Source organism: Capricornis sumatraensis, chromosome 7, assembly GCF_032405125.1.
Source record: "Capricornis sumatraensis isolate serow.1 chromosome 7, serow.2, whole genome shotgun sequence".
Taxonomy (NCBI): Eukaryota; Metazoa; Chordata; class Mammalia; order Artiodactyla; family Bovidae; genus Capricornis; species Capricornis sumatraensis.
Window position 1 is genome coordinate 14,798,383 of NC_091075.1, and position 24,493 is coordinate 14,822,875.

General features: G+C 38.3%; 1 protein-coding gene across 19 annotated transcripts in view; it reads left to right on the top strand.

Moving 5' to 3' along the window:
• Positions 1–24,493, top strand: part of CAMK2D (calcium/calmodulin dependent protein kinase II delta) — a 310,011-nt gene that overhangs the window by 218,737 nt on the left and 66,781 nt on the right. For 12 of the 19 annotated variants that reach the window (XM_068975392.1, XM_068975398.1, XM_068975389.1 and 9 more), the window contains exons 5-6: positions 11,513–11,578; positions 15,028–15,100. In XM_068975392.1, the coding sequence (XP_068831493.1) occupies positions 11,513–11,578; positions 15,028–15,100 (139 nt within the window). Of the gene's footprint in view, positions 1–11,512; positions 11,579–15,027; positions 15,101–16,036; positions 16,110–24,493 lie in introns of all 19 variants that reach the window. The other 7 variants (XM_068975394.1, XM_068975401.1, XM_068975406.1 and 4 more) reach the window with 1 other exon arrangement.

Here is a 24,493-nt window from a genome sequence, read left to right on the forward strand (position 1 = left end):
TCCCTTCAGTCAGATCCCTCACCTCCAGGAATGTCTTACACATTTGTGCTTGGGCCCGGCTTCAGCTCCAAGGACTGGAAATCTAAGGAACCAGAGCCCCTGCTTGGCAAGGAAGCCTGATGCCTCAGTAGGGCTGTTGCCACGTCTGCCTGGACGGATTGTCAGTTATGTCAGTTTTCCTTTTCTTTTTAGATAGGCACAGGCACTGGAGATGTGAGTATATTATTATACCAGCTCATCCATCCTCAGAAAATACATTCAGGTGCCACATGGGATTTTGGTGAACTAAGACTGGACTGGTGCAAACAGTGTAATTGTGAGTCATCAGTTGCCAAAGAGATAGTCTGCCCCTGAGTATGCCAGGGCGCTTCCCTGGTGGCCAGATAGTAGACAGTCTGCCTACAATGCAGGAGACCCAGGCTCCATCCCTAGGTCAGGACCCTCAATATACCAACCCAAGTCAAAAAAGGTATGTTCTATGACAAGACATGAGAGGGGCAAACGATTCTGCTGATCTCCAAAGGCAGCGTGCACAGCCTTGAAGTTCAGTTTTAAGATTTACATTAGGACTTATAAAGGATTGTAGAGATGGCTCACACAGATGCTGAAGAAAGACCATTTGCTTTCACATTGGATATTCCCAGGATGCGAACACTTTGTGTGCCTCACTGGCTGTCTTTGGGCATTCTAAAGAGGCTCTAGGGTCGTGGTGGTCATGCCTTGGTGAGGAGGGGATAATATGAGCAGAATTACTCATGGAACTTTGTCAAATATGGAGACATTTGGTGTTTCTGTGCCATTCGGAGAAAACTCTGGGTGCAAGCATGCTGCTTAGAGCAGAAGGCGGGGTCAGGGTTCTCCCTTTGCTCCCTGGCGTGTGCCTTTGTGTAGAGCACAGATTGTAACAGCCCTCATCTCATGGCTCTGAATAGGGGGAAAATGCTGTATCTTCTCTTTGCATTTTATGAATAGGCAAAATACAGCACACAAAAATCTTGGCCTGACCTGACCTCACCCAGTTGGCTAATAACAAGCCAGTTATTATGTTGAATCGGCTTCATTCTCATGAGCATGCTGCCTAAAGTGAAAAGTAACAGTGGAACAAATTATCACTTTTAACAGCTAGCTGACACAGAACTTTTCATTAGCACTCAAGATGATGGTGTGGATAACTTTCTAAATCTCTCTGGAACTCATAAAGGAATAGTAAATAGCAATATTTATTTAGTCTTCATCACATTGTACTTTTTCGTTGTCCTCACATTATTATCATCAAATAATTTGTTGTGATTAAAAATTTTTTTGTAAAATACATGTTACATAAAAGTTGCTGAACCGTTTCTGTGTCCAGTTAAGTGGCGTCAAGCACATGTTCATTGCTGGACAACCATCCATCTCTGGAACTCTTTATCATGCAGGACTGCAACTCTACATCCACTATATAATAACTCCCCATTCTTCCCTCTCCTCTGTCCCTGGCGATGACCATTCTACTTGCTGTCTCTCTGATTTGGACTACTCTAAGTACCTCATGTAAGTGAAATTATCAGTATCTGGCTTTTTTGACTGGCTTATTGCACTTAGCATGATGTCCTCAGGATCCACCCGTGTTGTAGCATATATCACAACTTACTTCCTTTTTAGGTTCATTGACGGCATTCACCACATTTTGCTTATCCTCTTATCAGCCGATGAACATGTTTTAACCATTGTGAATAGTGCAGTTATGAACATGGGAGTGCAGATAGCTTTTCAAGAACCAGTTCTTTTGGGTGCATAATGAAAGGTAGAATTGCTGGCTCATTATGGTTAGGAGGAGGCAACGGCACCCCACTCCAGTACTCTTGCCTGGAAAATCCCATGGACGGAGGAGCCTGGAAGGCTGCAGTCCATGGGGTCGCTGAGGGTTGGACATGACTAAGCGACTTCCCTATCACTTTTCACTTTCATGCATTGGAGAAGGAAATGGCAACCCACTCCAGTGTTCTTGCCTGGAGAATCCCCGGGACAAGGGAGCCTGGTGGGCTGCCATCTATGGGGTCGCACAGAGTCAGACATGACTGAAGCGACTTAGCAGCAGCATGATAATCCTATTTAAATGCTTTTGTAACTGTCTTACTGTTTTCTACAGCAGCTGTACTATTTTGGATTTCCACCAATGGTGTACAAGTGTTCAATTTTTCTACATCCTCACCAACACTTATTATTTTCTGTTTGTTTGGTTTTTTTTTTGTGGTAACCACACTAGTGGCTGTGAGTTGGTATCTCACATTGTGATTTTAATTTGCATCAAACTTTTTTCAATGCATAGAATTACAGTCTATTTCTTGCCTTCAGGAAGTATTAATTTTGATATATACATCTTTGCAGTACATTGCCTGAGCAATTAGTCTTAGATTAAGGCATCTTATTAAACCACACACACACACACACACTAATATAATAAGCTTAGTGGCTGATTTGCTTTCTTGAAGTCTGGGATAGTAACTGAACAAAAATAACCTATCTCATTTTTACTTTTGCTTTATTCCATGTGCCCTTAATTGTGGTTAGCAGTGCTATTTTTATTCATGCTTTTTCTTGTTCATCAAAGAGGAAAAGCAACTTTAAGAATATGAACTTTTGATTGTGGTCCAAATTTTTCACCTGCATTTGTGAAAGATGGAATGAAGAGGGGATTGTTAAGTAGAACTGGCATGAGTTTTATAACTGAGGGAGATTACAGAAATCCAGAATGATATTGAAAAGGTAGATTCAGCCACCAGAGATTAGACAGAAAAGCAGGAGTAAAGGAAGCTCTCCTCTGAAGAGTTTAGGATCCTGCCACTCCACTCCACTTCTCCACTCTGCATGACTCTTCAGGCTGGACAGTGTCCATGAACACAGTCCTGCTTCTAATATCCCTCATGGGGCCTCCTCCAGCACGGCGCCTTTCCTCCTGGCCTGATTTGGGTTTGTATGAAACACTTCCAATGGCTTGTCTCAGTTTTATCATCTTGATTCTAATTCTTAGTATGACTCAGCAAATCTGTCTCCATCAGAATCAATAAGAAACTCTTTGGACTTTCTATTAAAGCAACTCTCCACCTCTTTTGATTTCCATAATACAATTTGGAATTCATTCAGAAAAACATTTCTGGACAACGTCAAATAATCTACTACTTCAGAGGTATTATCAAACACTGGGTATCCAGCTAGAAAATAACTTACAGGATAAATTGCTCTTAGCTTCAAAAAAAAAAAAGGATACTAATAATGGCATTAGCAGTGAACCAGAGTTGTGTTTTCTGTCAGCCACCCCCATGCCCACCATTGCCACTCTATCAGAACTGTCTGACACATCTGATTGTGCTTGGTCGTGGCCGCACCACTCAACTCATCTTAAAACGCATTATTCACCAAGAATTCTGAACGTTTCTGAGCATATGAGAGGGGCATAATGTCAAATAGAATTTGAACATACAGATGTTCCTGGTCTGTTTACTCAGTTATAGTAAATAAAGACATATACGGGTTCAGTTCTTCAAAAAATGAAATATAAACATAGCTAGTTACCTTGCTCAATCTCTAATCTAAGTATGTGCCTTTATAATTAATTCAACAAATACTTCTTGCATTTGTGATCAGACATGATTAGTTCACAGACAAACTCTGTCTTATGGGAAAGATACTATAAGTCCAAAACTGAAATACGTGGTTTCTAGGGAAAAACTGCCTGAGAGATCCCCGCTTTCTTATAAAACATAATGGTAAGTGATATGATGTCAGGAATATCAACATAATGGCATTGATATGTGATCATCCCACATATCTGGCTGTCTGTGAAATATAAAACTCTGGGCTCATTCACTTAATAAGCATTTAATGTGCTTGTCACAGGCACTGTGAGTCAGCACTTTATATTTTATAGTGGAAAAGCAGGAGCAAATTTACCCTCCCAGAGCAACCATACAGGTAGAGAGACAAACATTAAACAAAGACAAACACAAACGAAGACGTAATGATAAGCATTAGTGATAGGTGTTAACGGAGAATAAAACAGGGTTCTAAGGCAATAAGACAACTTAGATGAGTAGAGGCCTGGGGATAAGAAATTTAAGCCAAATTTTGAAGGATAAGAGGAATTTACTCAATGAATACAGAGAGTAAGGGAAAGTTCTAGAAGAGAAACAAGCACAGGAGAAGGCTCAGGGGTGAGAAGGAGCTCAGGGGTGAGAAGGAGCTTGGTGTATTTAAGGAACTGGAGGAAGGCCAGTGTGGTCGGAGCAGCATGGAGCGGGGTGCCAGGGAGGCTCAGGAGACGGGCAGGTACTGTGAGGAGTTTGCCTGAAGGAGCACTGGGCAGGTATGTAAGAGCATCCTGTAGGCATGAGATAAAACTCAACGTGCATTTAAAGCTGCTATCTGGATAACTGATGGCAGAGGGGCAAGAGAGGTCATGGTGTGACTTAGGAGGCGGTTGCAGTGGTTGGACCGGTGACCTTGTGGTGGAGATGGAAAGAAGTCTTGATCTGTTTTAGAGATAAAGTCAGCAGGATTTGTCTAGAGATTGGTAGATAAATAACATGAAAGGTACTTGGGCCTCTTCCCCTCAGATCCTACCTTAAGTACAGGTTAAACCGTAAAGTTGTGGACAGCTGCATATGTCTTCATTAATCCACTGGATTATTTAATAGTTTATTTACCCAGCAAAGGGGCTTCCCTGGTGGCTCAGAGGTTAAAGCGTCTGCCTCCAATGCGGGAGACCTGGGATTGATCCCTGGGTCGGGAAGATCCCCTGGAGAAGAAAATGGCAACCCACTCCAATGTTCTTGCCTGGAGAATCCCATGGACAGAGGAGCCTGGTAGGCTACAGTCCATGGGGTCGCAAGAGTCAGACACGACTGAGCAACTTCACCTTCACCTTCAAAGATTCATGACACTCTTTCTGTCTGCCAGGCAGTACTTCTGTAAGGTACTGAAGATACAATGTTCCATCATAGATGTCTGCCCAAAAGGCCCTTGAACCATTGATTGGCTTGAAAGGTGAAAGTGACAGTGAAAGTTGCTCAGTCGTGTCCGCCTCTTTGCGACCCCATGGACTATAGTCCATGGAATTCTCCAGGCCAGAATACTAGAGTGGGTAGCCGTTCCCTTCTCCGGGGGATCTTCCCAACCAGGGATCAAACCCAGGTCTCCCACATTACAGGCAGATTCTTTACCAGCGGAGCCACCAGGAAAGCCCATTGATTGGCTTGTTTGACTGTATATGTTAGATGTGTTAAGAAGGCCTAGCTTTTCAGTTGTATTCCATAGACTTTGTTCCCTTAGCTCAGTGATTCTCATCAAGGGGGCCTCGGGGGAACCTTGGGTGACTCGTGGAAGCAGTGGGGTTGACGCACTGACAAGGTAGTGTCGCTGGCACCTGCTGTGTGGCCTGGTGCCAGTAGTCTTGCCACTCAAGGGACATTCCACATGGTGAAGGATTGTCTGGCCAAAAAAGCCAGTAACGCTCCTGTAAATAAACCCTGATCAGCTTCACTCTGACCAGCCCTTACCAGCATCTGGTCTGACTTTAATCCAGGATTTAAGAGAGATATAAGTGGGAATGCCTTTATGTCACTGTGATTCCGTCTTTTCACGTGATCCTTTGGGCTCTCCAGACATCTTTGACCTGCCCTCTCCTGCCCTCCAGGTTGTGTCTAAGGGGCAACGATTAGGACAACACAATGAGAACTCGCAAACCTTTTTCTCTCATGTTGTGCTTTCTTGGGAAAAGCCCTTAACCTCCACTGCTTCAGTGTCCTCATGTGTAAAATGGAAATACTTGTATCTGCCTCATGAGGTTGTTGGATTAGAACCCGAAGAGTACTTGGGCTTCGCACGTGGTGGGCACCCAGTGGATATTTGTTGTTGTTGTTAACGGTGTGGAAAGCAGTGTGCCAGGCACCTTGCAGGTAACACATACAAACACGTCAGCGTTACAGCTTCTACCCTTGAGATCACTAGAGCACACACCCGCCACCCAGATGCAAGGGAGCACGTGAAATGTTTTGGGACAGACAGGCAAACATCTGACCCTGGTGATTCTTTGCTGACATGACTCCTGCTGGCTCTGTTCACAGCCTTGGGTTTCAGGTCTGGTGGCCTCTGCTCATTGGGTTTGTTCTTCAGCTCTATACTTAAGGGTTCCAGAGAGAATTACTCCTTTTTCTCCTTAGAGATACTCCTGGCCCTACCTTGGAGACATTGCCTCCTCACCATGCATCCGCCGGGCCCTGCTCTGGGCTCCTGTTTCCCAGTGTGACTGCAGCCTGAGCTCCCTAGGTTTTGCCCTGCCACCTCAGGCACCAGTCCTGTCTCTACATCAGTGCTGGCTCCTGACTCAGTGTGGCCCCGTTTTCCCTCCCAAAGCCCAGTCTTGGACATCTTGGACTCCAGCTGCTGCTCAGTGTCATAGTCAAAGCTATAATCCTTGTGAAATTTAATGTTTTATTTAAGATGAAACTACTTTTAAGCATTTCTGATATAACTCACAAATATACTAGGAGCACAAATCATTCTTGCTGGATAACAGAGAATGATTCAGCATCTCAATAAATAACAAAAGCAACAACAAAAATATTCATCTCTAAGATATATGGAGCCTCATCTTTTCATACTTCCAGAATTATCTTTTTTTCCTGTAAGCTCTAATGTTCTGGAGGTTCATAAATGATAGTTAATGATTCAAATATATAATTGCTATACCTCATGTCATACAGATCCCTAACATCAATTTATTTACAAAATCTCTAATTAATTTAACAATTTATTCATCAGACTGATTTAATTTGTGAATTTTATGAAACATGACACACTAAAAATTTCCCAAAATCTGTAATAACTCCTGCTTAATTTTGTGCTCCATTAAACAAGTAATGTGAGTATAGAAAAAAGTATAGTAGTTTCTTTTTAAGGCATTGTGTTCTATTAGAACTCCATGTTTGCCTTCTCAGACGTTTGTCATACATATAGTCAAAATGATAAAATGGCTTCACTGCACAAGGATATTTTTAAATAATGAGAAAAATGAATGCTAGAAAATGAGAAAGAGTACTCTGAGACAGTTGACTACTTAATCTCCAACTCAATATAGAACTCTATACCCCTTATATTTATATGTTTAATAGTTATACCTGATTTTTCAGTATTCTTCTTTAGATATGAACCCTCAAGAAATAAAACCTATTATCATGTGCAGCTAAATTTTAGTGGGATTTATTTTTTCTTTTTAAGCTCATGTAAATTCTAAACCTGTAATAGTAGATGGGTAGCATAGTTTCCTGACTTGGTTAATTCATTTGATCATTATTTCAGTACTCATTAATTGAATAAATGTTATGTCTTAGTTGCTAGGGTAGGTACTAAGGTAACAAAGATCAGTAAGTCCTGATCCTAGTATTAATAATTTAGGATCCAGCAGTTCTCATGGAGCAGATAATCTATTTAAGGAGCTACTATATATGCAGCTGCAATTTGATTAATGACAGTAGACTTTTTAATTAATATTTGTTAAGCACTTTAATAATCCAAGATTGTATGTAATATATACAGATTTTCTTGGTACCTGTGGTCAGAAACAAGGATAAATGTGAGTATGCATCATATCTATGTTGGTCACATTCAAAGAAAGAAATCTCACAAAACTGTTATCATCATTACAGAGACAATAGATTTGTTGGAAGTACTTTCTCTCTAATATTTAATTACTTTGTATTATAATTTGTCTAGGGCACAAATTATCATAAATTATAACTGGGAGAAAAGCTTAGCTATGCCAGTAAATGCAGTTTTATGTATATGTAGCCATAGTTTTCATAACAAGCTCATGTGACGCTTTTTTGTTGTTACAGGAATTTTTTTTTTCTGTTTTCCTTGTGTTTGTTTATTTTTTAATTGGAGGAAAGTTGCTTTACAGTGTTGTGTTGGTTTCTGCCCTACAACAATGGAAACCGATCATGACTATATATGTATATATATCTCTCCCCTGTGTCTCGAGCCTCCCACATTCCCCCATCTCACCCCTCTGGATGGTCACAGAGCCCCAGGCTGGGCTCCCTGTGTTGTGCAGCAGCTTCCCGCTAGCTGTGCTACACGTGGTAGTGCATATATGTCAGGGCTACTTTCTCAACTCCTACCACCCTCTCCTTCCCCCACTGTGTCCGCAAGTCTGTTTTCTACATTGCACCTATCAAGCTTTAAACAATTTTAGGTGTCCATTTTATATCTAAAAATAATAGAATCAAAAGTTGTAACTTCAACATTAAAGAACTTGCAAATATCCATAATGCAATGGAACTGGGGGAAAGTTACATAAATCTTCAAATCTATAGTTTTTAGTATCACATCTTTACATTTAGGAGAGGAAAATACAGAAGAGAATAATAACTGGTAATAACTGGTGATCTCTAGAAAATGTTTTCATTTGATGTTTCAGAATTTATTAAGCAAAAAAAAAAAAAGAACAGTGACAAAAACCCAATTTTAGGGTAATTTTATCTCACACTTGCATACAGCAAGCCTTATACCTTCACCCTATGCTTGACCAAATGACTCATACCTTCTAAACCTCTGGAAAGATGGACAGTGTGATGACTGGAAAAGCTGTACTGTGTAGTGATGCCGAGTGTGGGCTGTGGCGTGGTGTAAAATTGGGCAAGTTACTTAACTTCTCCGTACTTCCATTTTCTCATCAATAAACTGGGCTAGTAGTAAAACCCATCATAAATTATGAGAATTTCTCAATGAATTTAAAGCTTAGCACACTGTGTGGCACATGGGAAGCACTTGACAAACGTTAGCTATTTTAAGATTAAACTCCAAAACACAAATTTTCTTTTAAAATCAAGTCAGATCATAATAAGAAAGGAAGAATGACTGACAAATACATAAGAAAAGGATTCATTTCACTCATAATAAAATGCCTATTAACATGAGCTAACTTTTCCCCAATTAGATTGGCATTTTTTTAATTGACCATAACCATCATTAGTTATACTGGGGGCCCGTCAGTACTTTCACAGTGTTGGAGGTGCAGCGATTTGGGAAGATAATGTGCCTTCCCAACAAAGTTGGGATAGTTTGTCTTCCCAACAAATGTTTAAATGTGGGCACTCTTTGACCCAGTAATTTTACTTATAAGAATTTATCTTTTAGAAATACTCTCAAAGATGCACATGGTCATGCACACACACACACGCACTACTTAGTTTAATAGGGGGAAATTGCTTCTTACATCAAAGAGTGCCCATGATTTAATGTAAAATGAAAAACACAATTGACCTAATTTTTGTGATTGCACAATTGCACTTTAGTGAGATAAGTGTTCCTTGTATGCGTTTGAAGAGGGAGCAGTATAAATGTCAAAAGACATATAAAAAATGGAAAGGACACACATAAAGTTAAAATTAGTTTATTCTGGAGAGTGGAATTGGGATCAAGAGATAGGAGAGGACTTGGTATGTTTTCATATATTTTAAATTTTACTACAAAGTTTTGTGACTTTAAAATTATAAATCATTGTTTAAGCAGGGAGAAAAAAAAGCGTTTAAGACAGAGAATCACCACTTAAGGAATTCTGGCCCCAAATCATTATGTCTGTCAGACCTGGAAAATAAATGAATCCCAAACAGAGTTACATCGCCTTTGCTAGAGAGCCTTGAAGTCCATGACTTGAATGAACTTCCTGGAGTAACCAAATCCAGTTGCTGAGCTGTGGGAAAGTCTTCACTTTATTAAAAAGGGCAGACAGATAGACTCCTTCTGAGTTGGAAAGGGATCACCGCTGACTCCCAGGACATTGCCAAAGCCTGAGTCTTAGTTTACTGGTGAAGACTTGGACCCTATATGGAGATCAGGGTGTTTTTACACGGAAAAGTGAGCACTCAGCCCCCGAGTGACATGCATTTTGGAAGGCCACCTCTAGACCACAAAGACATGTTCATTGCAGTTTAAAAAAACAATTTCCTCCAAAGAAATACAGCCTGCAAATTCACAGTCTACATCCATGATATGTATCATCTTCTCTTTCTGTTCAGAAAATACCCTTGAATGGTTGCACACACTTCGTCAGACCTTAGTTAATATTTAGAGAATTGATGAATTTCATAGAAACCACTTTCTATGAGAGATATGTCTGGATATTTTTATGGTGTACAGAAAAGTGTGTGCCCAGGATCTAGTGATGTGTAAGCAAATAGGAAAATGTTTAGATGAATATAAAGCAGCCATTATGGAGTCTTTTATGTGTGGATCATAATAAACTTTGACTGTGTGGATCACAATAAACTGTGGAAAATTCTGAAAGAGATGGGAATACCAGACCACCTGACCTGCCTCTTAAGAAACCTATATGCAGGTCAGGAAGCAACAGTTAGAACTGGACATGGAACAACAGACTGGTTCCAAATAGGAAGAGGAGTACATCGAGGCTGTATCTTGTCACCCTGCTTATTTAACTTATATGCAGAGTACATCATGAGAAACACCGGGCTGGATGAAGCACAAGAAGGAATCCAGATTGCCGGGAGAAATATCAATAACGTCAGATATGCAGATGACACCACCCTTATGGCAGAAAGTGAAGAAGAATTCAAGAGCCTCTTGATGAAAGTGAAAGAGGAGAGTGAAAAAGTTTACTTAAAGCTCAACATTCAGAAAACGAAGATCATGGCATCTGGTGCCATCACTTCATGGGAAATAGATGGGGAAACAGTGGAAACAGTAGCAGACTTTATTATATTTTTGGGCTCCAAAATCACTGCAGATGGTGACTGCAGCCATGAAATAAAATGACGCTTACTCCTTGGAAGAAAAGTTATGACCAACCTAGATAGCATATTCAAAAGCAGAGACATTACTTTGCCAACAAAAGTCTTATCTAGTGAAGGCTGTGGTTTTTCCAGTACTCATGTATGGATGTGAGAGTCAGACTATAAAGAAAGCTGAGCACTGAAGAATTGACACTTTTGAACCGTGGTGTTGGAGAAGACTCTTGAGAGTCCCTTGGACTGCAAGGAAATCCAACTAGTCCATCCTAAAGGAAACCAGTCCTGAATGTTCATGGGAAGGACTGATGTTGAAGCAGAAACTCTAGTACTTTGGCCACCTGATGCGAAGAGATGACTCATTGGAAAAGACCCTGATGCTGGGAAAGATTGAAGGCGAGAGGAGAAGGGGACAACAGATGAGATGGTTGGATAGCATCACCAACTCAATGGACATGAGTTTGAGTAAATTCCGGGAGTTAGTGATGGACAGGAAGGCCTGGCGTGCTGCAGTTTATGGGGTTTCAAAGAGTCAGACACGACTGAGCGACTGAACTGAACTGATGGAGTCTTATAATATTTTAATATACTTAATGTTTTTATAATAATTTATTATACTTTATGTTATATAATATGAAAACCAACATTCTATATGAACATTGGTGCAAATCTATTGATGCCTAGTTTTTTCTTCTTTTTTAATGTAATCTTGTTTGTCTTCACAGAGTTACTGGAGGTGAACTGTTTGAAGACATAGTGGCAAGAGAATATTACAGTGAAGCTGATGCCAGGTAAGTGACTTGTCCTGGACAAGATAGAAGACTCAGCACTCACATAATGCTTGTTCGGTATATCTCTACAACTATATCATGGTACTTAGGGTTATGAGCGTCTTGGACTTTTCACAAGTCCTCTCTCTCTCAAGGATTTTCAAGATGATTCTTTGGGGAAAAAAAACAACTGTGAATCTGATGTAAACTTCACTTTTAACTAGTATCTGTAGTTAGAATATATTTATTTTTTTTAAGCCTAACTGGAATGACTTCTGATAAAGAAATATACTTTTTATCAAAGTTATGTGAATAAAAAAAAATTTGAAACCCTCTGGTCTCTAGATGCTAGGCTTCCCAGCATGATAACCTCTAGTCACATATGACTCTTTTTTAAAAAATTTATTTTATTGAAGTATAGTTGATTTACAGTGTTGTATTAATTTCTGCAATACTTTGCAATACAGCAAAGTGATTTTTTGTATTCTTTTCTACCTTGGTTTATTACAAGATATTGAATATAGTTAGAATATTGAATATGAATATGAATTTTTAAATATTGAATATGGTTAGATAGCATCACTGACTCAATAGACACGCATTTGAGCAAACTCTAGGGATCGTGAAGGACAAGGAAGCCTGGAGTGCTGCAGTCCGTGGGGTTGCAAAGAGTCAGACACGACTTAACAATTGAGTAACAGCAGCAATTGAATATAGTTCCTTACGCTATACGATAGGGCTTTGTTGTTTATACATATGACTTTTAATTTCAGTTTCAATTACTTAAAATAAAAAATTCAGTTCCTCAGTTGCACTAGCCCCATTTCAAGTGCTTAATTACACGAGTGCCTAGTGCCAACTGACTGGACATAGCAAATATAAGGCATTTCCCTCATCACAGAAAATTCCATGAATAGCCCACGTCCAATCAGAGATCATAAACAGAAACAGACTGCAAAACCCCCAGTGGTCTCCTTAAAACGTTATGAACTATTTAACTCTTTGGAAATTTCATTAAAGTCCTTGGAACTCTCACTTGAAAAAATATTTACTCAGGTACTTCAGAGGGTTCAAGAAGATTCCCCAATCTTGTTAATTGGCAACATTTTTACAGAAGTTAAAAATGGCTAACATTTTGTCTCATTTGAGACTTCCTAGGCTACGCGAAGGCAATGTTTTTGGAGTGAAGTAACATTAATTTACTTCCTGAGACATTACTTAGACTGCATGGTGTTAATTTCCTTGGCATTTCTTATATATATTCTGTAGTTAGTACTCATTTTGAAAAATCTGGCCCTGAGTGGTTAGCTCCTTACTAGCCATGTAAATGAGAGGTTATGTGTATCCAGTTACGGTGGTCTGTGCCTGCCTGTCCTCTCCGTGCTCTCAGAGCTTCCCAAGGCTGCTGGCTCCCTGGTAGCCTGGCCCAGGACATCAGTCAGCTGGTAGCAGGCCCCCATCCCTCCAAAGTAGCACATGCATACCCAGGCTCTTCTGAACTTCCCATTCACCTTCTTGGTTTAATGTTACTGTTTATGACATTTTATGAATCTTATCTGTACCTGACTACACTCTTTAATTTTTTTAATGGAATTTCTACTGCCAAAGTCAAATAGAAAGTTCCATGTCACTTAGGATGAGTGAATCATCACTTGTTCAGTTTAAGCCAAATCCTCCCATTAGGCCTCTGAAAAGCACTTCAGAATAGCCTTGGAAGTAACTATTTTCCCACTTGCCAAGAGAATAATGTTTTGTATCAGGGTAATAAAAAAAAGTTGAGAAATTTCCTTTATTTTGCTTTTCAAAGTTATTTTAAACAGGTTGTTATTGTGTTTCAAAATACTGGTTGAAATTAGAGACTATTTTCAGCCCTAAGATAACAGGATAGACCCTAAGTGTTGGATCATTTCATATATATGCTTATATTAAATTTTGAAATTTACTATAGGATACAGTTTAGGGTAGGTCTCACACATAATTAAGGAGAAGAAACATTCTCTTGTCAACCATACGGATAAAGAGCAAGTAACTTGTAAAAATCTGTTTAGTACTAGCCCTCAAGAAGTTAAGAATTGAATTCATTCTCACTAGTCACATATGGTGAAGCTTATTTAATATTAATTATTGTTTACTTTTCTATTTTCTGTTATTCATTAGGACTAAAAACTTATACCAATGGCTTGAGATGAAAGAGTAAAGTATTCCTAACAAGAAGTATAATGTGAACATTACTGTAGAAGGAAGAAAAGCTATATGATTAGCAAATAATTACCAACAGTCCAGGAAGCTGTATAGTCAAAAACAACCAATCTCAAGCTCTTTTAGTGGTATCTTAAATCAACTTAGAGCTAGAAAATCACAATCATGATCATTGTGATACTTAATTTTAATAAATCAGATAGATGATGATTACTTTTTTAAATTCAATAATTTACTTTGGAGCAGTAGTATTTTGTACATCAAATGATTGAAAATGTCCTCGATAAAGTGTTTGCTTAATCCTTGAATGAATGAATGTAGTTCTACAATACACCTGTGTTTGAATCACACAGTGAACTTGTACAGAATTCATCAGTGTGATATGTCCTATGTTACTGTATGTCAGATGACAGCTCATGGGACCTTACCAATGCCCATCAATGATGTCTTCCCTCTGATTTAATTAGCAGTCTATTTGACATAGCATAAATTGTACATTTTAACCTAGGAATAGAAGTTTCCTTTCACTGAGGTGATGGAAATGTGTCAAACAACCACCAGTGCTCCAGGGGATTGAAAATTTTATTTTTACTTTTTAAGTTTTTATTCCTTCCCCAAAGTATGGCTATACTGAAGAGAGGTTTTTTTTTAATACCATGTATTTACTTTAAATTCTCCTTCTGTTACTGGAGACGTGCATTAGTTTTCCTATTATGTATTATATAAGCAGTGCCATTTGTAAGTCAAAATGGTAAATGTCTCCCTCCATTTTTTTTAACCCTTGTCTCACCTGCCACTTCATTTGTGTTACCCTCTTGTTTCAACACCTATGTTTAATTGTGACCTCAGATTTTAAACAGTTTAGATGTGTATAAGAAATACTCATAAATTTTATTTCACTAAAGAATTTTCCCAGAACATTGTGGGAATTATTTTTAAAATCTCCTAGAATTATTTATAAAAATTTTCTCCCTGAATATGGAAATTTTAACTTCTATAAACAAATGATTAATAGAGTTGCAATGAAAGAAAACACAGCTCAAATTGTTTTGTCTGAACATGTCACAAATTCTGTGTTGGATGTCATTTTTGTTACTGCCAGAATTAGCTTTATCCAGCATTATTTAATTCCAGTGTAAAGCTAAAAATGTGAAATATATAATTTTTGTTCGTTTGTGTGTTTCGTTCAGATTTTCATTTTATTTTGTATTCAATGTGATTCTGTGCCTTTAAAATGTTCTCCCTTCCATTCTGCCCTTGTATCTTTGCAGTCATTGTATACAGCAGATTCTAGAAAGTGTAAATCATTGTCACCTAAATGGCATAGTGCACAGGGATCTGAAGGTCAGTATATGGAGTCCGTACATCTGAATCAGAGGAAGTGTTTTTTTGTTTTTTTCTGGGGAAAGGGCAGAGGGTGGGTGCTGTACAGTTGTTCCCTTGCCTTTCCCAACTTTTCCTTAAAATGACGAAATGATGATATAATAATGCATGATGCCTCTTTCAGTTTGCTCATCTACAGGCTAAATATACATCATAGCAAAAAGGGAAGGACAGCACTGGAAACACAGCTCTTAAGGTTCCGAGGAATAAACCACAGAGACGGTTTGGGGGCAGGCTTTCCTGAGATGTCCAGCATTGGCCTGGAAATAACCCTGGCCTGTGATGTATGTCCGCCTGTAGAGCTAAACACCACTTCTGTTCTGAGACCATGGGTTGCTGTAGCAGAACAACTGGTTCCTCATTGCTCCGTTTGAGTCTGATGAACCCTCAGGCAAGAGATAATAATTGCCAGCTAAATTAAAGCATGCGAAGTTAATGATTTATCAAAAATTCATTACGTATCCTAATTTAACCTTAATGGAGCCTTGACTGCTAATGTGACAGCTTTCAAATGATACGAGAAAAATGGGAGAGAAGAGGGAAACAGCTTTTTTTGTGTGGAGTGAAGGCGAAACACAAAATCTATAAAAATTATACTTGTGTTCCAGTTCATTTCCTGTGAGGATTTATAACCAGGAAAAGAGCTCCTGAATTGAATGTTTTTAAGATGGATTTTTCTAGAACAAGTGAACCTACATTTTGGCCCACATCTGGCAAGATCCTGATTGTCCTGAGGTAGTAGTCACTCTACTCGAGCGTATGTTTACGTGACTGAAGATGTTTAAACACAACCCCAGTTGTCTGCTAGTTTTGCACTTTAACCCAGTCTCTCTGAGGGTATACAGACAGTGAGTGTAAGCTTGGAACTAACACACGCCCCCTGGTGTTTGCATGCAGTCATTGCATTCAGCAGATCCTGGAGGCTGTGCTACACTGCCATCAGATGGGCGTAGTCCATCGGGACCTGAAGGTGAGTAATGCCCTTGGAGAAGACAAACCACCACACAATTCCTAACGACTGTTCAGCTGCAGTTATGCCTGTAAAGGCAAAAACATGAGCAATAAAGTTGTGCGGACTCTTTCCAACACATAATGAAAACACTTTCCCTCGCCACAGTTCTCTAATGCACAGTTGAGATTTATACAAATCCCATTTCATCCAGAGAGAAATCATTTCCTAACATTTACAATAAGCAGGTTATATTTTCTTTCTCCAAAGCAGAATACAGCATATAATGTGACTTTGAGTAGGACTGATGATCTCGTCTTCTCTTTAAACTTGTTCTGTGAATGTTTGGCATGTTTGTTGATCAAACTCATACTTCATGTACCTATATTTTGTAAGTGGTTATCAGAATTATAAAGTAAATAGAGATGAATGTATTAGGTAGATTTTTGGCCCACGAGATTGGTGCTAAAGGCCTCCATTGTGGGTAGTAAAGTCTTTTTCCCTTAATATTAGTCCCAGGAATTCTGAAGACATTGAGTCTTCCTGTTTTTTTATTTATTTATATTTCTAAGGGTCAAGATACTATTGTGGTTTAAAACAGATGGAAAAAGGGTAAAACAAATCTTATTATCAAATAGTATATATGTAACATATAGCTACATACTAGTACTTTTAAGACTTGACTCAGTTTCTGATAACCATTGAGAATGAGAAATGTTTAGATCATTTAGAAATTAAACATTTCAGAGATGACTGTCTTGTTCTTAATTCTCTGACCTCTTCTGTCAGCATTCTAGCTTTACTGATGACATTTCAGAGAAATTGTGAACACTTAGAAATTTAAATGGAGGAAAAATCCTGGGTGGGCAACATAGCGCATGGGCTCACTGTGTAGCTGTGATTTTGCATTTGAAACCTCAGCCTTTTCCGGGCTTCAGTACAAAGGTGGCGAAGGGTAAGTCAGAATGTCTTAGACTGTGACGTGTGCAGGACCTAGGCATACTTCCTTTGTCACAGTACTTTTCACTCATTTTCTGTGTTCCAGAAGAATATTTCTTCAGTGATTCACAGCAAGTTGCTTGAAGATGTGATCTGTAAGCAAAACATTGCCTTTTCTAGAACCTTCCTTTGATTTCAGTTTGAGTCTGAGAGCTTGTTCTTTTGGAGAGCTGAGGTAGAATTGTGTCCATCTGCTAACACTTACCAAATTTACCCATCAGGAAAAAAGGAAAAAGAATGTGTTCCTTTGAAAATTCATATATATGGCAATCACCTCAAAACCTGCTTAGTAGCCACATAAAGACAGTGCCCCTTTTTGTTACTTCTTAGAACTCACAGTGCTGCTTTCCTTTTTAAGTGACTGTGTGTAGACATACAGCTTGTTTGTGCTGTTCTTATTGTTTAATAAATTTATCATTTGAGATATTTTACTTCATTTTATGTAATTATAAGTATACTCTAAAAGCCATGATGAAAAATGCAAATTTTGTTCCAGGACTTTTGAAATATATTTTTTGAGGTCTTGATATTGCACTTCTGTAAATGTCCAAACCCAGCTGAGTCCTTCAAAGACTGGAACTTTTATCAGAGATGGCAGTGAGCCTAGGCTGTGGAAGGGGAAGAAAAAGATATTTTCTGACATATGAGCTAAAGTCACTAGTTAAAAACTCAGGCAGGTGATTTCCAGAGAGGCTACTACTGAAAGAAATTAGCCTGCTGCACCACCCCACAGATTTCTTTCAAGGGAGAAAAGTGCTTTTGCTTTCCATTCTTACTCTAATTTAAGGAGAGGATAGAGATGAACTTCTGATGAAGCTTGCTATAATTTCTATAATTGTTGTCTCAGTTTCTGTCAAATTGCTGACTTGGATAAACCTCAGTTGAGTCTAGTTCTTAATAGGCCATGGCATAAACTTACTAACAGAGGCCCGAACCTGTGTGCAAGGGGCAGCTTAAGTGTGTTCTGTCGCTGGCTTTGATTTGTGGCTTTTATACCCACGATGCATAATCTGATAAGTATACCGCTTGTAACAGCACATTTACCAATATATTAAAATGAAAAGGATCAACTGCTGAAATCTATTATCAGGCTTTAAGCAAAAAGGTTGCCCTTACAATTATTAGGCCATATATTTTTGCTTCCGGAGCAAGATTCATATGTTAGTTCATGTCCAATAGACACAGTTTAATTTGTCCATATCAGTGAGATAAAGACACAGGATGTATTATACTTATCATCATCATCGTCATCATAGGCACCTGTGAGCATCAGAGTACTGTACAGGTTGTCTATAAACCCCTCTGAGGATAATAGCCATTTGTGTTCCTTTCCAGTACCTAATGTGGGACCTTGTCCCTAGTTAACACTTGCAGCATAGTCCTTCAATTCAGGAATGAATAAAGTTCAACCCAAAGTACACTTGTCACGTAAAAGCCAACACTGAGTAAAACACGCTGTTGTGACATATTAATTAATGTTGAATAAAAGAGGAAAAGCATATCCTCTTTGATTTGGTGGTAACGTGAAGATCTCTTTTTAATATTTTAATAATTTCCACTTTGAGGGGCTCTTTAGACAGTAGACTCCACCAGATGGAACCTTACCAGGACCTAGAGACAAGGCTAGGGCACAGCAGGCAACTTGAGGGTGTCCCAGAGACAGCAGCAGGTCAGGGTGGTGAGACGCTGGAGGCGCTTCAGGCCGCCCCAGGCAGCGTCCGTGGGCCACAATCTTTTGTCTAAGGTGCATTCAGTGTCAGGCCAGCGGATGCAGATCTGCTGGGGGGTCCAGCAGTGGTGACATAGCTATAGGACTCTAGTTCAGGGCTACGAGAGGGTTTGGATCAAGGCAGAACCTTAATAAAAGGTAAAAGGGCCATAGCTGCCATTTATCAAGCAGTTGCTCTATACCCTGCCCTGTATTATCATAGAAATATTCAGAGTAACTTCATGAGGAAGGTACCATGATTGTCTCCATGTTACCTAAGAGGAGATTAGCAACCATGAGGAAAAGGACTTGTTCAGATTCGCATAGCTAGTAAGACAGGATTTGTGCCCAAGCAGCTGGGCTCCAGGGTCTGCAAGCTTAATCCCTACCACTTCTCAGTTCACTTAGATGAATGAATTGAAAACCCTTATAGAGACCAAAGAAGAGTTCAAAACAGTGATGGGAAACTAATTTTACCAGTAACATTCAGAGTTATTTGGGGAAATGGGTCTAAATTTAGTGAATCAAGAGATTAAAATAATCCCCATCTGTGGCTTTTCAGAACTATACAAAATTTGTATCATTAGGAATAAGAGAATACAGTATAGTTAAGACATAATGTAGAGTAGGAGGACAGCATAAATTCTGACAAAAGACTGCTGTAAAAAGTGAAAATGTTCTGTTTAGGAAATCAGTAAGGTGGCATTGTCCACAGCCTTTAGAAAATGAGACATTGAGAAGAATGAAATGGATTTGCCACATTTAATTTAAGCCACAGCAAAACAATCAGTTTGGAATCCTTAAGAAATAGATCATTTATGAAGAGAGGATTACTGTACTGTGGTGGGATATTTGTGTGAACTGATAATTTAAAATTCAGGTATCAAAAGAGAAGAACAAACATTAATCAAGTATTTCTTGAGCACTTACTAAGTCCCTGTCTTAGCTTTAGGCATATATTACACAGCAAAACAAAAACAAACCTTGTATACATGGAACATACAAGCCAGTGAGTTAAAGATCACTTAAACATATGCGGGAGACGTATCCATGCTGCTCCTCCCAGAAAGACGGAAGTGCATCAGACAGGCACCGCCTCCGGAAATATACCAGATCGGAAAGAGGCTGCAGTAAGAAGCGACAACTCTCGATGTCACAGGAAATAAAGGAATATCAAGTCAGATGTGTCCTCATGTAAGAGCCTGGAGAATACAATTTCTGTGAATCAGTTGACAGAAGGAAGTAAGGCAAAAGAGACAGTTATGTAGCTGTACTTTTTCAAATAACCATTTCTTACACGAAGTAGTAAAATTTCTTCACCTCAAAGTGTATCAGAAGTGGTTACTAAACTGCCTCATGAGTAGCTCTCTGGATAAGAGGCTGCATACATACAACTGAATCTTTTAGCAACAAATAGGCACTGGTGAATTGCCTTGGTTGAAAATATTGTCTTCTTAAAGCCTACCTCCTGAAGAACAGTGTTATTTAATGGAAAAATCATTAGATGGGTAAATGAATATAAGATTGATAGGTAGATAGATAGATAGAAGGATATATTTTAGTGAAGATAGTAATTCTGGAAATTTGGGAGGATTTTTAAGACTTTCATAGACACAAAATTAAATGTATGAGCAGAAAAGAAAGAAATTCATTTTCTGGAAATGTGACAAGCCTTCAGTAAGTCCTTGTCACCATGGGTAGCTATGTCAAATAGTGATTTCTGCATTTTCCTTGATTACAAAATCACAAGTATTTCACTTTCCACAGAATCATCTTTGAGAATAAAGGCTTAAAGAATATATCATAGTCGTTAATGTACATCTAGATACATTACAAACTATGTGACAGATTCTGGAATTCATTTAGCCATTCTACCATTCCTTTATGAAGTACTTGGTGTATGTCAGGCTGTGGAGAAACAGTAGGTGATTGGTGAAGTCCCACTGTGGTTACAGTCTGGTTCTTTCAATCTACTTGATAGTAGTGTGCTGATAATTAATGTTAGAAGTACATCAAGAAACAGGAGTGTAATACAGAGTGATTCTTTTGAACTTGCTCATATATGCACAGTGATAGAAATAGAACTTCCTCATCACAAACTTAGAGCTCATTCCTCAGCTAGAAAGTCCCCATGCTGGGTACATAAATTCAGGCATCCACCATATGAAAAGCAAAGCAGAATCAAAGCAAAAGTCGCTTGTACCATATGCACCAAAGGACCTCCACCATATGTGGGAAAGAGCCTGACATGCAGGCTTTTCAGTTCATGCAAGATTCCATTTAGTTGAATTTTAGGAGCTTTGTTCACACCTTCTTTGGCAAAGAAGTGACTGAAAACACACCAAAGCACTGACTGATTAACTTCATATTGGAATATTGATACTTTCCACTAGAGGAAAGAAATTTAAAAAGACTATTTCACTTCTTAAAAGCCAGTATCCAGGGGGGTGTAAGAATCAAATCATATTGAATAATAAAACTCATAGCTTGCTGTTTTATATTCATAAAGAGCAAAACATTTAAAGAAAGTAAAATACACATGATTTCACTAAACATAAGATCCACATGTTTGCGTTTACTGGCTAGTTATCATGTATGTGCATGGATAAATCTGTCTTGTGACTAATGTTGAAGATGTTTATATGACTCATGTTGAAGATGATCATCACCTCTGCTGAATCAGTTCTTTAATAAACATCATGCTAATTTAGAAATCCTCGTGATATGTTTGTGACATTTTTAAGAGGCAAAGATTAAATTATGCCTTTTTCATAAGTTTTCCCATGTTTTAGTTGAATATGGGTAGTAAATATTTTTGAGTACTTTAGATTATTCTTAAAATATCTACTGAATGGATTACCATTTGAAAATGAATGATTTTTATATCTCAGAATCACATCGTTAAAAGGAAGGGATCAGGAAATCTGACCTCAAACCCTTACTTCATCTTTTTGAACCTCCCTACCTCATTTAGAAAAAGAGGGATTTGAATTAGTTTATCTCCCAAGTCTTTTGCAATTCTGAAAATGATTCCAGAAACTTGCCTCAGTACTTTGAGATGCTTGAACAGTTTCAAGAAAACCCCAAGTCGTGATGAAAGAAGTTGCCATTGTATTCATATGGAAGTACAGAACAAAACTTGCAAACAGTTGCTGCTCATTACAGCTGATATGCTATAAATGGTTGTTGACACTAAGACCAGATGTCGTGGAAAATCCTGCATCATTAGGAAGCAATGGGGTGGGGAAGGAACCTGTGTGTAAGAATGTCAGTAGAATCTATTTAAAAACCGATCTAAACAGTGATGCATTATAAGAATCTAGGGGTAATCTCAATGTGTAAATATTAACATAATAGATTGCACTTACTTTAGAAATGCAGACATTTTTCAGGTCATGAGCATTCATTACAGATATTCAGTGTTCTGCACATTTGAAATGGCCAGCTGCACTGGACTGTAATAGCTGATCACTAATGCATATAATGTCCCTTACAGAGGACAAACCCCTGTGATAAAATCCAATGGGGTTTTATAACTTTATACATACTGTTATAAGATTTTAAAATATATATATTTATAATGTTCATTTGCGAGATGAAGTACTAGTTAATTAGCTTCAAAGGTCTGAATAGCCCAAATCCACATAGTTAATAAGAATCAGGCCCAGGACATAAATCCATGTCTTCCTTTTCTGTCTAGATCATAGTGCTGTGCCCCCATGTTCAAACATAGTTGTGTTGGAAGACCGGAGTTTCTGATCTCACCTTTCTGATTTGTTTTAGAAGGTCAGAATAGCAGAATATTAGCAATTAATAGTGTAATGGTGACCCTTCCTTAAGGAAGTAGCCACTAATTCGGTGAGAGATTCTGTTTCAACTTTTGTGGAATATAACCACAAATTAGCTTACTTTCTGTAGACATTCATAATCTAAATTTATCTACTTGCCAGTGAACTTTTGTAGTGCAATATGTTCTTAAGTTGGAAGCTATCTGAATGGTAGCAATTAAAACCAGGATAAATGTGTACTGCCCTGGTTTAAATGCTACTTTAGAAAATCTTGGTGATTAAGTCTCCTGTATCCTTGCAGAACATGATAAAAAGATTATTCAAACATATTCGAAAGAGTTGACTATAAATCAAAAGTATGTGATATTTTTAATGTTTCTTTGAGGCTGGCCATTATTAGAAGCAATCTTGTGATAAAATATTTTATAAAGCAAGTAATCCTTTAATAAAGGCAGTAATCATCCTCATTTTTTCAGTTTGTATTCCATAATTCTATATTTTAGGTTTGCCTAAAAGATATGCTTAAACATGAAGTCATTTCAGTGCTATTAATATTTGAATCTATACAGTAACCTTGAAATAGCCATGCCTTTTCCTGTGCATAACTGCAGCTGAACAGTCTTCTTGGGTGTAAGGTGAAACACTGATCCAGATGGACTTATTATTTCCTGGATAAGTCACAGGGCCCTACAGAGAGGTCTTAGAGATCGTCTCTAGGTATGAGTATTTGCCTCAGTCATTCAGAGACTGTGCATCAGAAAACTCCAAGGCGTTCCCTTTCTTCTGAATTGGCAGATCCTTGGTGTACAAGGGCATAGTGCACCCAGCACTGCCCAGAACTTTTTGATTTATTAATAAGAATAAAAGCACATTGAATTGTTTTATAAGTTTATTCATTGATGACACTGGTGTTTGGTCAACAAACTTAAATACCACTTGAAATTGAAAAGACCTAGAATGATTGCGATTTCTAAAGCAATTGGAACTCTTTCCCTAAATGAGTCTGTGCTTGACAAATTAAGACAGATGGGTATTAGCAGAGATCTCTGACGTCTCAATGCTTTTGAATATGATGGTCACAGAGAAATAAACTATTACTTATTGTTTGTGTTTTCTTCCAAGGTATTTATTCCATAAATTAATAGCTGGCAATCACTTCTTGATTAAATGAGAAGGTACATAAATGCAGTGACCATAAGTTTTAGCTGTGAAAATGTTAAATATCAATCATATAGCATGGTTAGATACTATAGTATAGTGACAGATAAACAAGAATTCTAAGTAATTTCAAATGTTAGATTTTACTGAAAGTTATTTTAGCGTGGAGATATTTCATTTTCTTAAGACATGTTCATCCCAACATCCAAATTAAGTTTTCATGTTTTTAGCGTTAGGTAAAAACCCTGTCAGCCCTAAAACATTATAAAGTTTTCCTTAAAATTACCATTTGTCATAACAGTGGTGAATCTGATGGCAGTGAGCAGCAGTAGCCTGAAGAAGTCTGGTACTCGACTAAAACTTACTTGCCTACACTTCAGTTCTTGTAGACTTAAGCTAATTTCTTCTGAGCTCTGGTTATGAATCTTTGCTAATTTGCATGGCTGGCTTAATTAATAAATTAAATATTGGTTTAGGCTGTGTTTACACAAGGTCAAAACAACAACAGAATTGACTAATTCAGTAAGGAAAAAAAATAGCAAATTTCATGGAAAAAAATTGAAATCAGTTGTTTGTTAACATATAAACAAAACCAGTTTGATTAACGGAATGTTTAAATGTTTCAGACAGTTGTTTTGGCATTTGGAGTGTCCATTGTTTCCCAACTTTTTTCAGTCTGAGACACCTCTAAATTTGCTGAGTTTTAGCCCAAGGTTAGAAGATGTTGAACCACTCTCCCAGATACACATACC